The following is a 14,884-nucleotide window of genomic DNA, read 5'->3' as shown; positions in this document are numbered from 1 at the left end:
TAGCAATGCAATAAAAAAATATCAAGCATGCCCAAAGAAGCAGCACTGCTGTGTGTCAGAAGAGTTTAAAACATTTGAAGGACCAGTTAGACAAAGTTTCAGACTCTTCTTACATAACTAATGTCAGCCCTGTGTGTCTTCCAAGTAGCTTATAATTCCCTTCATCAAACTTTCACATTACTGTTTCACTACAAGTGGGGAGGGCAGAAAGAAAAAGGGGATAAAGGGTGGCCAAAGTCAGCTAAAGAAACTTAGAGAGACTGAGCAAGAGCCTGTGAGAGTTACTGTAAAAGAGACATTTCGCATTCCTGCTTCATAATACCCCCAAGGACATTTTTCTAGTACTAGAGAGCCAAAGATGTACCTGCTTTTAGCTTCTTTCATTCCTAACATGAAGCAGAGTGGAATTTGCCCATCAGATGAGTGTTTATCTTTCTAGTTGACTCAGTGCAACATATATGGCACATGTAAAATAAAAAGTTTTCTTGTACTGACTGTTTATCTCTCCCAGGTTTCGACCTCATCAAGATGCAGACCCTGAAAAGCCCCGAGTTGCTGCCCTGATTGACAGATTAATCTCTTTCAAAAACAATGATCATGGAGCCTGGGTCAGGGGAGGGGATATCCTTATTCAGAACTCTGGGTAGGTATTTGGAAGCAAACAGCTGCATGCTGTTAAGAAGTTTTCCCTGAAGCTTTGTTTATGAAAGTGCATTAAAGCAGGGTTATAGGAGAGGATTGATGGTTAGTTTTAGGAACTTCTCAGTATGACCAGCTTTCATACCATCCCACAACTTCAAATATGCAAGTTTATATGTGATTAGATGAGAACCTGCCTTAAACAGCAAAAAAACAACTATAGTAAAAAGAAGCTTGAGAGTTAATAGAGACAGTAAATTTAGACTAGGATTTCTGTTGTTTTCTGAAGCTCTCAAGTCCTGCTTAAAATGGATAGAAAATTGTTTTACTACTTTTTAAAAGCAATGTTTTTAGAAAAGTTAACTGTGTGGTGCTTCAAAGTTATATTGATAGAAAAAAAAATCAAGGTTTTTTCAGTGTATAGCAGGATGTGCTCTTATGTTAACTGTTAGACTAGTATCTAGTCTTATTTGCAAAGGCTATCTTTTGAAACTTGTTTCTAGTTCTATTTCTTTCTCAACAATGTCTGTCCTATTCCATGGCATTTCTAAGTCAGCATTTCTTATCTCAAAGTTTGCATACAGATGCATATTATATGAGCCTTCTGTTAGACTTTGAGAATTCTCTACAAATCCATTTCCCACAGTTAGCCTACTGTATGATAATTCAGAAAAAAACAACTGATGTTTTGGACTTTCTTGTAGGTTTGCAGACAATGGAATAGGTTTGACATTTGCAAGGTGAGTACTTTGTTAATCATTTCTGTGTTTTCTTGCATAGAAGCTTAGAAAATTACATGCATCTATTAAAATTAATAGATATGCTTTCATAAAGCTGCAATTTCAGTTTGGGGCCTGGTTGTATTTCCTGTTGTGCAGATGGTGTTACAGAGGCTGTAAACTGGCACAGCTGCCAGTGTTTCCACTTCAGTTGGAAACTAAAGCTTCAGCCTGTGCTTGGTTTACACCACAGCTTGCTGCCTCTTTACCAGAAGGGTTATATTTATCCAAGTATTCATGGTAGTGTATGATTCCTTAGGCAGTATTTTATTTTCCTCCTGAACGTGAGTAATGGAAAAGAAAGGGTATGAACATTTAGCAGGGATAGAGTCTCCTTCTAATGAAAAATATCAAGTAGCTTAGGTAGTGAGCTGAAATTACTGCTATATAGATTCTGACAAACTGGTTCTAGGATTGGAAAAGTGGACTGTAAATAAAAAGGTGCTGCACTACCAAGGGAGTTAGAAATTTTAATGTTTGGCTCTGCTGAACATTTCAGTGAGTTATCCTCTGTTAGTGTTAATGACTAAATCTACTGTTTTGTGTATTGTACATGAAGACTGTACTGCTTTGCTTGAGAGCACTGTTACAGAAGTAAGAGTAGTGCTGTGTCTTGGTATAATCATCTGCTGGAGAGTCTTGGCTAAAGACTTATCTCTGATGTGTTTTGATAGTGATGGGAGCTTCCCAAATGATGAAGGTGCCAGCCAGGAGGTATCAGAGTCACTGTTCATAGGTGAGAGCAAGAATTATGGGTTTCAAGGTGGACAGAATAAATATGTGGGAACTGGAGGAATAGACAACAAGACCCGCACTCTGCCTAGAAATCGGTAAGTATGTCATGAATGAAGGAATCAGAAATACAGGAAAAATTCTCTGTTTCAGATGTCAAGACCCTTCTTGCTTGACCTGTCAGAGATTGACTCCATTGAAAGTGATGCTCTCTTTTTCTTTTTAATGCTGTGTATGCAGCTGTGTCAGTCTCACCTTTTTGCTGAAGCAGGTTCATCTGGTGCTTCCATAGGTTACTATTCTGTAGCAATTTAAGTCATCTTACTTAAATTAAACTTTAAAAAGTATTTTGGTCCAGAGGAGAGCTTTCAGGTAAAAGAATTTCAAAAGTCAGTTTGCTACTGGAGACTGCAGTCTGTCTGGGACAAATCACAATCTGTGACCATGATCCTTCTCTTTTCTCTTTGACTTGCAATGATGCTTGTTTAACTTAGTACCAAGAGCTACCCTTGCCACAGAATAGGAAAGAAGACTGTTTTGGTTTAAGCCCAACTGGAAACTGAGTCCTATGTAAACATTCCTCTTTCCCCACCTCCTCAGATGAGAAAGACAAAAGACAGAGGTCTCAAGCTGAGACAAGAACAGTGTACTGGAAACAATGAGATTAAGAATATTAACAGTAATAGAAACAATATTCATAACAAAAGTATATCAAACAAAGGTGATTTATGTACAAAAAAATCCCCACTGCTCAACCTACGACTGGGTGGCCCCCAAGACGAAGAACAAGATGGCCAAGAGACTGTCAGCATCCCAAAGCGTTCTCCTGGTGGACAAACCCTCTGGTCAGGACCAGTGTTACCCCACTGCTTCCCCAAAAAAGGAATGCTCTCCCTTCAGGAAATGAGAGAGAATCCCTTTCCCCGAACTCCTAGCCATGATGTAAGCTGGTATCAAGTAGCACAATGTCTTGGCCATGCCCACATGACTCCACGTTCTGTCCCCACACATCCTTGGCCAAGTAACGCAAAGGGTGAAGTGGGCCCCAGCTACCTTAGTTTTTCGCTGTTAAGCCATTTAAAGGGGAGAAGTTAATGTGGTGGTGATAAGTGGTATTCAGTTCTTGTTGAGGGAAATCACATCTGAATAACAACTGAGGCTGGAAGGGGCCTCTGGAGGTCATCTATTCCAACTCCCTGCTCAAGAACTGTCACCTAGGTCTCATGTTCCAGGAAAACATTCAGGTGTCTTTACTATATCTCCAACTATATATCACAACTTTCCTGAGCAACTTGTGCCAGTGCCCAGCCACTCTCTCAGTGAAAAAGTTTTTCCTGTGGTTTAGCAGGGACCTCCTATTTTTCATCTTGTGTTCATTGCTCCTGGTCGTGTCACTGGGAATAGCCTGGCTCCATCTTCTTTGCACCCTCCCATCAGATACATATTGAGACTCCTGCCTGAGGCTTTCCTGCTCCAGGCTGAACAGGTCTCCCAGTGTTTTCTTCCCATGAGAGATGCTCCAAGGACTTAATCATCTTTATGGCCCTTTGCTGCACTTTCCAGTATCTCCTTATATCTGCCTTGTACTGGGGCTAAGCACTGTACATGTCACTTCACCAGTGCTGAAAAACAGGAAGTGTCACTTCCGTCATTTTGCTGGTAACACTTCTCACAGTGCAGCCCAGGATACCTTTTGCCTCTCTGTGGCAAGGGCACATTGTTTGGCTTGTGGTTAGTTTGGCTTCCACTAGGACCCATAGGTCCTTTTCACTAGCACAAAGGCTTGTTGTGCAAGACCTTGCATTTCCCCGTGTTAAACTTCCTGAGGTTCCCACTTGCCTGTTTCTCCAGGCTGTCAGGGTCTGTCTGCATGGTGGCACAACCCTCTGCTGCATCAACTGCTTCCCTGTGTGTTGTGCCCCCTGCAAACTTGGCCCACAGACTGTTCTTGGCCTAATCATCTAGATCATTAATGAAGATAATGAACAAGGCTGGACTCAGTATTGACCCCTGGGATACATCACCAGTTATTGGTCTCCAGGTAGACTTTGTCCCATCACTTTCTGGGCCCAGCTATTTGTTCTCTCATCCTACCCATACTTCATGAGGATCTTATGGGATACAGTGTAAAAGTCTTACTGCAGTTTTGGTAGACCATGTCTTCTCCTCTCCCACTGCTCTACCTGGCCAGTCATTTCATCACAGAAGTTGATCAGCTTCTCCTTGGTGAATCCATGCTGATTATTCCTGATGACTTTCCAGTGTGTCAGGGACCTGGAAATGGTTTCTACGATTAACTGCTCCATCATCTTCCTCAGGGTCAAGCTAAGCCTTACCAGCCATTCTCTGGGTGTTCTTTCCCCAAGCTAGAAGTGATGTTTGCTTTCCTCCAGTCTGCAGTCACTTCCAGCTGCCATGATCAATCAAAGAGCAGGTGGTATTAGGTTTCTACTGAGAAAGAGGCATATTTGCAAATGGACAGTGATAGCTCTGCTAACAGGAAAATTTAAGAGTAGGGGATTTTTTGACTCATTAGAGAAGCACAGACACTCATATAACCCTTGTGGTTTACTTCATTCATAACAGGTAATCAAGAGGAGCAACAGAAACCATATATCCTTTACTGAAATCTATATTGTGAGTCATTCTGTAATTGTTGCTTTATTGATTTCTCTGAGACGAAATGTATTTGACACAAATTCAAGTGAATCATGAGTTTTGTTACAGGATGGTATAAATATTTGCTTGCATCAACAGGACATTTCCAGTCAGAGGCTTTCAGATTTATGATGGACCTATTCACCTTACCAAGTGCACATTTAAAAACTTCATGCCAACTCCAGACAGATTTACCAGTGCAGTTGGATTCTTGATGAAAAATCCATGGCAGATGACTCCAAAAAATAACATTTCTCTTGTGAAGTTTGGTCCAAATGTAAGTTTATGACAAGTTTTCTTTAAGTCTTGAAAATCTAACATATGCAGGCAAGATCTGTAGGTCATCCTCTCTATGCATACCTACTTCAGAGTTTATCTCCTGGCTGGAGGTCACACAGAGAGTATCCTTTGACTCCTGAGCAAAAAAAACAATACCAACAAAGGTGTAGGATGTATTACACTAAATGATTCATGTTTATGGTAAAGCTGAAAATAATTTTTTGTAAGATTTTGTAAGGTTTGGTATATCTTTAGTAACGAATTTTCTGTAGCAAATATTAACAGTGTTCAGAAGCAAGAGCTGGCCTGAGCCTATTGCTAAAAGCCAGCATGTCTGTTTTGCTATCTTTGCCGAAAAGTTTTTAATCAGCTTTGTCCTGTGTTTCTGCACATGTGCAAATGTTACTCTGTTTCAACTCAGTAAAAACAAAAACTTTTATTGTCATTGTCAGGTTTATTTGAAAGCCTTCTTTGGAAGGCCTGGTCCCTGGTTTGAAGAAGGAGATCTGGATGGTGACAAGAACTCAATATTTCATGATCTAGATGGTTCAGTGACTGACTACAGGGATACCTATGTGGGCCGAATGGATAATTACTTGATTCAACACCCGAAATGCATTAACATCACAGAATGGAGTGGAGTGGTTTGCAGTGGGAACTATGCACAGGCTAGTACTTTTGGCTTTCTATTTGTGATAAATCTATAATGTGCACTTGTGGAGTCAGGTGGGGTAAGAAATACAAAATTACCTGTCTTTGGATTTCAAAATTTTTTTACTTTTAAAAATATTTTTATTTATATTGCACTTTTCTGCCAGTTGTGTATATATCATGCTTCCTCTCAGGAGACTTGAGGGCACAGTATCAAGTGCTGCAAGATAAAACTAAATGTGTTTGCCAAGGGTTCTGTGTTGCGGCTCTATCTGCTAAACCATTTTTGCATTGAAGATGTCTTCTTCCATGCAAGTTCGTTCTGCTCTTTTTTTCACAGAGTGGATTTTAAGGGGTTGGTTTTTTGGTTTGGTTTTCTGGAGATGTTAAATACCACCTTCTGAGTACAAGTCTTACAGACTTGATTCCCATTCTGGCTCCTGCTCTGTGGGGCCAGGTGTTATAGCTGATTTTTTTTCTCTTCCTTATGCTTTTTTGTCTGTGAAATGGGAAAAATCTATAATAGTTTTTCAAATAGGACTTTTAATCCGGAGATATTTATGTATTACATAACTCAGAACATCCAACTGCAGCATTTTGGTTAATAATGTATACAGATTGTGCTTCACTATTTCATTTTCTTTTGCAAAGAGACCAAATCTTCCTATTTTCACTCTCTTAAATATCACATAGGTTTATGTCCAAACCTGGAATGGACAGAATCTTTCAATGACTATTGTCCGAGATGAGTATCCAGCCAATCCCATGGTTCTTCGAGGCATTAATCAGAGAGCAGCTGCCTTTCAGCAATACCAACCAGTGGTGATGCTCCAAAAGGGCTATACAATACATTGGAATGGAAAAGCTCCAAATGTCACCTATCTGTATCTCATTAACTTCAACAAGTATGTTTACTTGCTTTTGTGGCTTTCATCCCTGAGGCAATACAGAAGTTATATCCTGCAAAATTACTGTGCATGAGTTTGCAACCATCTGGAAGACCAGAGCTTGGGTTTTGGTTTCTTTTTCATAATTACAAATACTAACGTATGAAAAGTAAGGGATTAAATAGCAGGCCTTCACCTGATGTTAAACACTTGTCCAATACAGTGTCTTTGAGGAAAAGCCTTTGGAGAAGAAAATGTACCAACAGTGAAGTTGAGCAGAATTGCAGTTGAATAGCTTATCATACTTGATTTTTTTGGCAAATAACTTATTAAGTCTCTCTGAAGTGTATAATCAAATATATCCTGAGAGAATCAGAGTTACTAAAATGTTTAATGAACAATTGTGCAGATTTGATCATCCAGTTGAAGGTTTATGAGCTTTTTTGTGTTCCTGTTTCTTCTTTTTTAGAGTAATCTGTTCACTCTGTGTTGAGACCTAAACTGTTCCTACAAGGACTCACACATTTTATTTTTGTTTTAGGAATGACTGGATTCGTGTTGGTCTTTGTTACCAACCAAAGACAGATTTTCTTATAGTACTGGAAACCTTTCAAAGGCGGTCATCTGCTCTGTCAAGCAAGGTGGAGCGCTACATGCCTGTGTCTTCAATGATGGAGCTTGAAAAGAGTCAATCAGACAAGAGGTTTTACTTTGACAACAGTACTGGGTAACTCTTCTCATTTGACTCTGCTAGAAGATATTGTTTAACCTTGAAATGTCCAGTTTGACAGTGTTAAAAGCAACTGGTCGAGACACCTGCATAAGAGAAAAGCTGTTGAGAAGGACTTCAAAACCCTTTGGAATGTTTGTGTGTCTTTAAATCTCCAAACTACCATGGTGGTCATGGAGATGCTCTTTTCAAGAGCACCACAGTCACCAAAGACATTTCCAACCCCATATTTTCCCTAGGGAAAATATACTACCTGGTATGCTTCTTTTAGCATTTAATTTCTTAGTCTTCAGAGAAATTAACTGTTTTCTTGTTAAACTGAAAATTCTAGAAATTTCCAAGAAGCTTTCTCTTCCAACATTTAAAAATTATATTTTTGAAATTCCTAATCTATTTTCAGCTGTCTCAAAAGAATTTAAAATCCTAGTCTCTCTTTCAAAAGTACTTCTCACAGAGGCTATTAAGATCCTTCTGAGAGGTTTTAGATCTGGTCAGCTTCCAATAAATTAGGTCCTATGTACATCAGTTGTGAGTTTTGAAAAAATTGATTTTAAATGTATAATTTGTTCTCTTATTTGTTTTGTTCTCTTACCTGCTACTGTGCCTGTTTATAATAAATACACATATTAGTGTAGTTTCTGAACAGATATTTATGTTGCTTTGTGTAAGAGCTGCTCTGATAACAGTCTAAAATGTAATAGAGGAACTTCCAGTCTTTTCTGAACGTTATTGACCACTACACCCTAAATTGCGTTTCCAGGCATTTGAAGTAGCACAATTATATTGTTTAGTGCTGGTGGGTGAAACTGAATATTTCTGCTGCATGTCTGCAAAGATGAATGAGCAAGGAAAAAAGATTCATGCTCTGCAATTTGGTTTTTGTTTCCTGCAAGCCACTGATCTGAAAACTGGTTCTTTGTAAAGCATCTACATTTATATTGATGTCTCCTTTAATTGTGGGGAATTTTAGATAAATTCTTAGAGATTTTTTAACTCTAGTGAACTGTAAATACTTTGAAACATTTGGATAGTGATGCAGAAGTGAATACTGTAGTTTGTCTGCTTCTGAAAATCATAATATATAGCTGTTAAGATTGAATATAAATACCTGTATTTCACCAGTTAATTTAGATTATTTTTCCCCTTTCTGTGTAGATTACTGTTTTTATTTCTTCAAGCCAAATATGATAGGGATGGTCACAGTTATTGCTCATCTCAGGGATGTGAAAGGATCAAGATTGTGACCAAAGATTCATCAAAAGGGACAAGTAATTGCATGGCAAAAGCTTACCCAAAGTACTACCAAGTACCAACTGTCATAAAGCAGATGCCAGAAAAAACTACTGTACCATGTACAAAATGTGGCACAACTCAGGTAAAATAAAACAAGCAAAAACTTCCATGAACTGTAGAATTGGTGAGTCCATCTACACAATTTAAGTCCAAATTTCAGTCTTTCAGCATAGAATATTTAACTTATCAAATTGCAGTGGTCAGCTTGTTAATCTTCTTGGATTCCGTGAAGGTTTGTAGTCCTTTCTGTGGCACAAAGGTTTCAGGGTGTTTTTTCATTTTTTATGCATCTCTTACTTCAAGTACTACAGAAGTGGGGCATAGGTGAATTGATGTCTTGCACTGCAGTGTTGTCTGTGCTACATGGAGAGATTTGCTACAGAGATCTACAGAAACCTTCTCTCTGTTTGGATCTTTGTTTATTAGCATGAACTTGAAATTGTTGCAGCTATACAAGCTGAGAAGAATGTTGAAATTAGGATATAAAGTAGGTTACACTGTGTATCACTATATTTATTGGGATTACCAGCACCATAAATAATGGTGCTGACAAATGCATACATTTGCTTTGGAGCATGGGCTGTATGTTGTAAACTAGCATGATTAAGTGTTGAAGAAATGTTAATATGTGTACTTAACTGTTTTGTTTGATATCCAGGTGGTATTCACCAGTGACCCTCACAGAAACTACCTCCTTGTGCAGATTAATTCATCTGATGAAAAAGCATCAAGCAGAGGTCAGCAAGCATTTATATATGTAAGTGTTCTTTATGATTTTCTTCTTAATTATCACTATAGCAGTTTGTATTGTAACAGTTGTACAGCCCTACATAGTGCAGACCTCAGTTTTCTTCACTTGAATGAAAAGATTTTCTTCACTTGAATGAAAAATGTCAAAAAGCTTATGTTTAAATATCAGAAAGTGAGGCCTCAAAGCTCCATTTTATATTTGAATCCTACTTGCTGAAGAGAAAAATGTTCTCATTAGAGTTTAAAGTGTTCAGCTTCATATTTAAATCTGTGTGGGTATACATTTATGGCTGGTTTTGGAAATAAACAGAACACATAACCTAACAATTTGTTAGTTAAATCCATTTTGTTGAAATTATCCTGGTGCAAGTGAATTAGTAGGTTAGCAGGATGGGTCACACAAACCACTAAGCTTTGCTAAAGTCCTCTAAATGGCAACTGCCAATCACTAAATTTCTGTATTTTGATGTGGCCCAAATAAGCCCAATGATGTTATACTGTATAAAAAGTAGTTTAGTTTGACTTTCCATTCAGATGCTGAAGTTGACTCACACGTGGTGTTGAAATACCATTTGCAGACACCCTCTCACCACAGAGCTTGGTCTGCACATGCTGTACGTTCTGCAGTGTCATTGCTGGCCTGGCTGAACCTTCAGTTAGGCAGGTAGACAAATGGCACATGAGCAGCTTAACCTTCACAGCTGCAAACTTCTCCAGGAATGGTGTGCCATATCCAGAACAGTAGGAGCACTCAGTAGGAAAAAAATGGGCTGGAACTAGCCTGCTGCAGGGATCAATTAACTGTATTACTGTCAAGAAGTCCAGGGCATTCAGTATCTGAATTTTAGCTTCTCAAAGCAGTAGCAATGACTGAGGCAGGTAGTAAGTCATCTGGAATGTACAATATTCCTATAGAAGCTACAGGCTTAAGACGCCCATGCAATTTCAGAAGTCCCATTAAGCAGTGTCCTTTCAAAGGGAAAACTGAAGAGATGCTAGGGGGAAGCAAGTATTTGTAAGGAAATTACAGGGTCTAAACTAGAGTAAGTGAAGCAACACTGAGTAAGTAGAATGGCTGTTTGATTCATAGTAACTTCCTTTTCTCTCTCTTTTTCTTCCCATTCAGGTCAATGATACCATGTTTACCTTCAAGGATAATGGGATACTTGTTGTTGTAGTAGATGCCTGCACTGGCACAGTGTTGGGAAACAAATTATTTTCTGGAGTAGACATTAGGCATGTAGGTGGATATTTAAAATCTGGAATTCCACAAAGGTATGTGCAATGACCACTCATTTCCAGTATGTCCTGCAAGCTGTACATCTCCTCTCTGACAAGGATTTAAATAATGATGAATAGATAATGATATAAGAGCACTGAAAGTGAACAAAACATATGTCTAAGTTCAGGCAAAAGGAGAAACATAGGAGCAATTTATTGGACAGTTTATTTAGCCTTATTTAAGAAAACTAAGCAGATTTTGAACACTTAAAATTTTTCTAGTGTTGCTTTTTTCCTCAAAAATAATTTTCTTTAACACAACATCATGTAATAACACTGCTTTGCTTAAAACAGGAATAACTTTTTATTTATAAGGACAGTGGCAAGGACTATGTGAAAGATATCATCCTGTTCTCTCCCTATGGGGAGAAAATTCTTTATGACTATATAAAGAGTTAGTGTCAGAAAATAATCAGCATTTTAATTTTCTAATTTTGGACTATCAATCTAAACTTGATTTTTTTGATGCAAAATAATAAACTGTGTTTAAATAACACTTTCCAATTATTTTGAAGTTAAATTTAAAATTAGTTTAGAACTAAGAAATTCTAAGTACTGTTTTCAGAAAGGGTTGTCTATTTCCATATCAGAAGTACTCATAAGGAATTGGACTCTGGGGGCAGCCAGCTCTAAAGACATGTAGCAGAATATTAAAAATAATGTGTTTATAGCAGCTGCTGTGTCTGTGCTGTTCATGTTGCAGGTCTATCATTCTGCTGAGCACAAGAGGTGATGTAGCAATTCCTAATAATTTAGCTGAAGCCTTAATGTCCCTGGGGACAGAGAAGCCACCTTATCTTCAGAGCAACGGTTGGTGAAAATGTTGCACATTTCTTTGACACCACCTTGATCTTTGTGTTTATGTTGGCATGATGAGTTTCTCATGGGTGTGTGAGATGGATGCAGCTGGTGGAGGGTGGTTGCCAGTTTGCACTGGTGTGGCTGCTGTGTGTCAGCTCTTGTTGAGAGGTGAGGTGGGCAGCTCTTCAGCAGATGTGGCAGAAAAATGCTTTATCCCATTGTGTGAAGCTTGTTGCAAACAGAAAAGTAACTAGCAGTTCTTCATGCCTGTGGATCACACAAAAACAGTCACTGGCTTCTTTCCTTAAGCCTGTATCTTGTGCCTCACTCAGCAAATCTATCTTCAAGCGATCTCCTGTGCCTGCCTAGTATTTCCTGTTCTAAAGTAACTTGAAGCTAGAAATGAGAAGTTATTGGTATTTTGAGGGATGATGAGGCTATAGGCCACATGGGGTAGTTCTCATCTTTCAGAGGGATGACACAAGTTGTGATTGAGAAAGCAGGATTTTTAACTGTCCAATTAGCTGTGTTTTCAATTTAGGATTTCAGGGTATTTAATACTAAGTATTGAGATAGGAAATGGTAAATCATTATTTTTTTGTGAGGTGCATGTAGAGCTGAGAGTGGATTAATATCCTCAATTAGGGGGAAGGAATTTTAGGGGAGCACACCTTTTCCTACCTAACCAGTCCTGTATTGTGCTGCAGTGAGCTTGGCTGGTTTGGTAATGTTGAACTTTTTCTGTCACAGGAAGCTTGGCCTTTCTGGGCTTCAGAGGAAACATTAAGCCATCCTGGATTAAGCTGTTTACCAGTCCTGCTGGGCATGGGCTTGTTCAGATAGAAAAGTATATCCCTCTGCAACTGGAAGAGTATGGCTGTGCCAGAACAATTAAAAGCCGTCGGAAAGACCTCGAGCTTCTGAAAAAGGCTGCACGATCTCATTAAAGACTAAGATGTACATAAAATCTGGGGAAAAAAATGTGAACTAACTTATTTTTTAATTTATGGCGTTCTAAACTATTGTTATCCAAGTAAATCATGTTATTGTCTGAGAGATGTTCGCCAGCATTGACTGCTTGAATGCCAATCTGTGCACCTTCTAGTTGTACAAAATATTAAAGAATTTATTAGTATTTGTATAAACAGGTTTCAGAGATTTTTCAGATGTTTGTATTTACTGTAAACAAGTTCTTTCTGTTTAATACTGCTTTTGTATGTAAGAGGGTATTCATAAAAGCCTTAAGATTTTAGTAACAGGTGTCAGAGTGCATTTTGGGTTACTTGAAAGATCAACATCAATGCCTTCATAAACAACTTGAATTGGTCGTTATAATGTAAGCATTTTTCCGCCAGCTGTTTTAGTGTTTCCTTGGGAGTTTATTTCTCAGTCAGCTCAGTTACATTCTCAGTCTGCTTTCCAATGTGTTAAAACCCAGTTTCCCTTATACATGCAGCTGACTCAAGGGATTTCAACTGCAGTAAGAATTGCTTTCCTATGTGAAAGATGGAGGGAGGAATTCAGAGATCCGGCCTGGGGCTGGGTGATGAGTGTGCACCATTCAGCAGAGTTTTACAAGGCTGTGTGTACAAGCATCGCATGCAGAGCAGGAAATTACTCTTGTTCTTTAGGATCACTGTTTATTATTCCCTCTAAATACACAGGTATGTCTGTAAGAGTTACTTTAATAAAAAATCTAGAAGTTAAAGCTTCAGTCTTAATTACAGCTTGACTTCGGCTTAATCTTTTAGAGGTTTTAGCCAGAAGGGCAAAGCTGAGATACTGTTATTCTTAATTTGTTTGGAAATTAGGCTTCTACTCCTGCAGTGGTGGATTTTTTATTTTTGTTGAGCTTTTTATTGGGTTTTGTTGTTGTTGTTGTTTTGGGGATTTGTATTGTTGGTTCATTGGTTGGTTTTGGTTTGTTGTTTTTGTTTGGGATTTTTTTTGTGTTGGTTTTTCTTTAATTATTTTTAAGGATAGCTCAGCTTTAACTTTGAAGTGAATGAAAGTGCTCTCAGTTTATCAAGTCATACCTTCTGCCTTAACTTTGATTCTTTTAGTGTACTCATGTTGTTAATTCCTGTTGACTTTATATTAGGTCCATTGATTTCATCTGGTTTTGTTGCAATTATTTGGCTCTGCCAATAGTGTGAAAATCATTTAGAACAGTGGCACAACTGCCCTTTTTCAGGATCCTCATGTTTGAAATTAGATTTCAGGGACTGGAAAAATGTATTTCATAATAGGGAACAAAAGGTGCCATAGGGCTAGGATGTAACCCTACTTCTAATAAAACGGACATATTTCCTTCTTCTTGTATATGTTCTCATTCATTCAAGCTGGTATAACTTATCTACCATTCAATGATGCTTTGTGCTTTGAATTCAAAATAGAGTGTCTGTTGGAAATGAACTATATGCCTGTCTTCTCCAAAGATGTTGAAAAATTGTGGGGATTTTTTTTGTGTGTGTGCTTTAAAGGAGAGGAGGCACAATATCAAATGTATTACTCTGTTCAGTTAAAATATGCTACCTCAGTGCTACAATTAAACTGCCTGGTCTAGTGTAGTTTCCTAAGTGAGGAGAGAGGGGGTAAGGAGTATGACACAAGAGTTGAAGTTAACAAATAGATGACTGATATTATTTTTATTGTAAAACCAAGCCAAATGGATGATTGTGTATTTTGCAGTTGTTCTGATGCACAGGCCTCTTGTAATGTTTAAAAGAAAAGTCATTTTGTTAGGGGAAGCTGTGATAAATCTTTAAGACTAGCCGTAATGTTTGGTGTTATTAATGCAGGGCAGTGTGATTTAAATGCTCTGAGTACAGTAGTGATAGTGTTTGGGGATTAAAATGGCATTAAGGCTTCCTTTATTCTGTGGGTTATGCTCAGCAGAGAAATAGTGATGAGGTAGTGACCCTCAGGTTTGTGAAGTTGGCCGTTATTTATGATATTCTGCTGTTCAAAGCGTCTTGTAAAAATTGTCCTTGGAAGTGTCAAGGGTATTCTGATGTAGGGCTTACTGATGAACAATTGGACCTGAAGTTAAAGTGTTTGTCTTTTGTGTAAATTTAAACACTTGATAAATAGCATAAATAAATTTTTACATCTGACAAGGCTATACAGTTTTGGGTGTCTTCTGTTCTTGTATCAACTAATTTTATAATGTGTGCTTTGTGGATAATACAAACTATCTTATTTCAACACTAGTCTGTTTGTGAAGTTTGTGGAATATATCCTACTCTTCATTCAGAGACAAGTTAGCAACATGGGAAATGAGACACTAATGGTGACTGAAGTTATGGGCCTGTCTTGAAAGCCAGATATCTCAAAGCCTGTCTGAACTGCTGAGTCTAGAGTTATTTCAGCTCAGGGGAACGAGGAGCAGCGTTGTTACTGAC

The 14,884-nt window shown here is 38.3% G+C and overlaps 1 protein-coding gene across 4 annotated transcripts in view; it reads left to right on the top strand.

Annotated features, from left to right (window-relative positions):
* CEMIP2 (cell migration inducing hyaluronidase 2) overlaps window positions 1-14,604 on the top strand; it is a 53,086-nt gene extending 38,482 nt beyond the window's left edge. For all 4 annotated transcript variants that reach the window (XM_063421911.1, XM_063421912.1, XM_063421910.1 and 1 more), the window contains 12 exons: window positions 512-643; window positions 1,344-1,379; window positions 2,093-2,248; window positions 4,908-5,085; window positions 5,540-5,755; window positions 6,432-6,643; window positions 7,167-7,352; window positions 8,511-8,730; window positions 9,307-9,405; window positions 10,525-10,673; window positions 11,383-11,489; window positions 12,231-14,604. In XM_063421911.1, the coding sequence (XP_063277981.1) occupies window positions 512-643; window positions 1,344-1,379; window positions 2,093-2,248; window positions 4,908-5,085; window positions 5,540-5,755; window positions 6,432-6,643; window positions 7,167-7,352; window positions 8,511-8,730; window positions 9,307-9,405; window positions 10,525-10,673; window positions 11,383-11,489; window positions 12,231-12,427 (1,888 nt within the window). In that variant the 3' untranslated portion in view covers window positions 12,428-14,604. The remainder of the gene's footprint in view (window positions 1-511; window positions 644-1,343; window positions 1,380-2,092; window positions 2,249-4,907; window positions 5,086-5,539; window positions 5,756-6,431; window positions 6,644-7,166; window positions 7,353-8,510; window positions 8,731-9,306; window positions 9,406-10,524; window positions 10,674-11,382; window positions 11,490-12,230) is intronic.
* The last annotated feature ends 280 nt before the right edge of the window (window positions 14,605-14,884 follow it).

Source organism: Prinia subflava, chromosome Z (assembly GCF_021018805.1).
Source record: "Prinia subflava isolate CZ2003 ecotype Zambia chromosome Z, Cam_Psub_1.2, whole genome shotgun sequence".
Lineage (NCBI taxonomy): Eukaryota > Metazoa > Chordata > Aves > Passeriformes > Cisticolidae > Prinia > Prinia subflava.
This window is presented reverse-complemented; position numbering and strand designations above follow the sequence as displayed.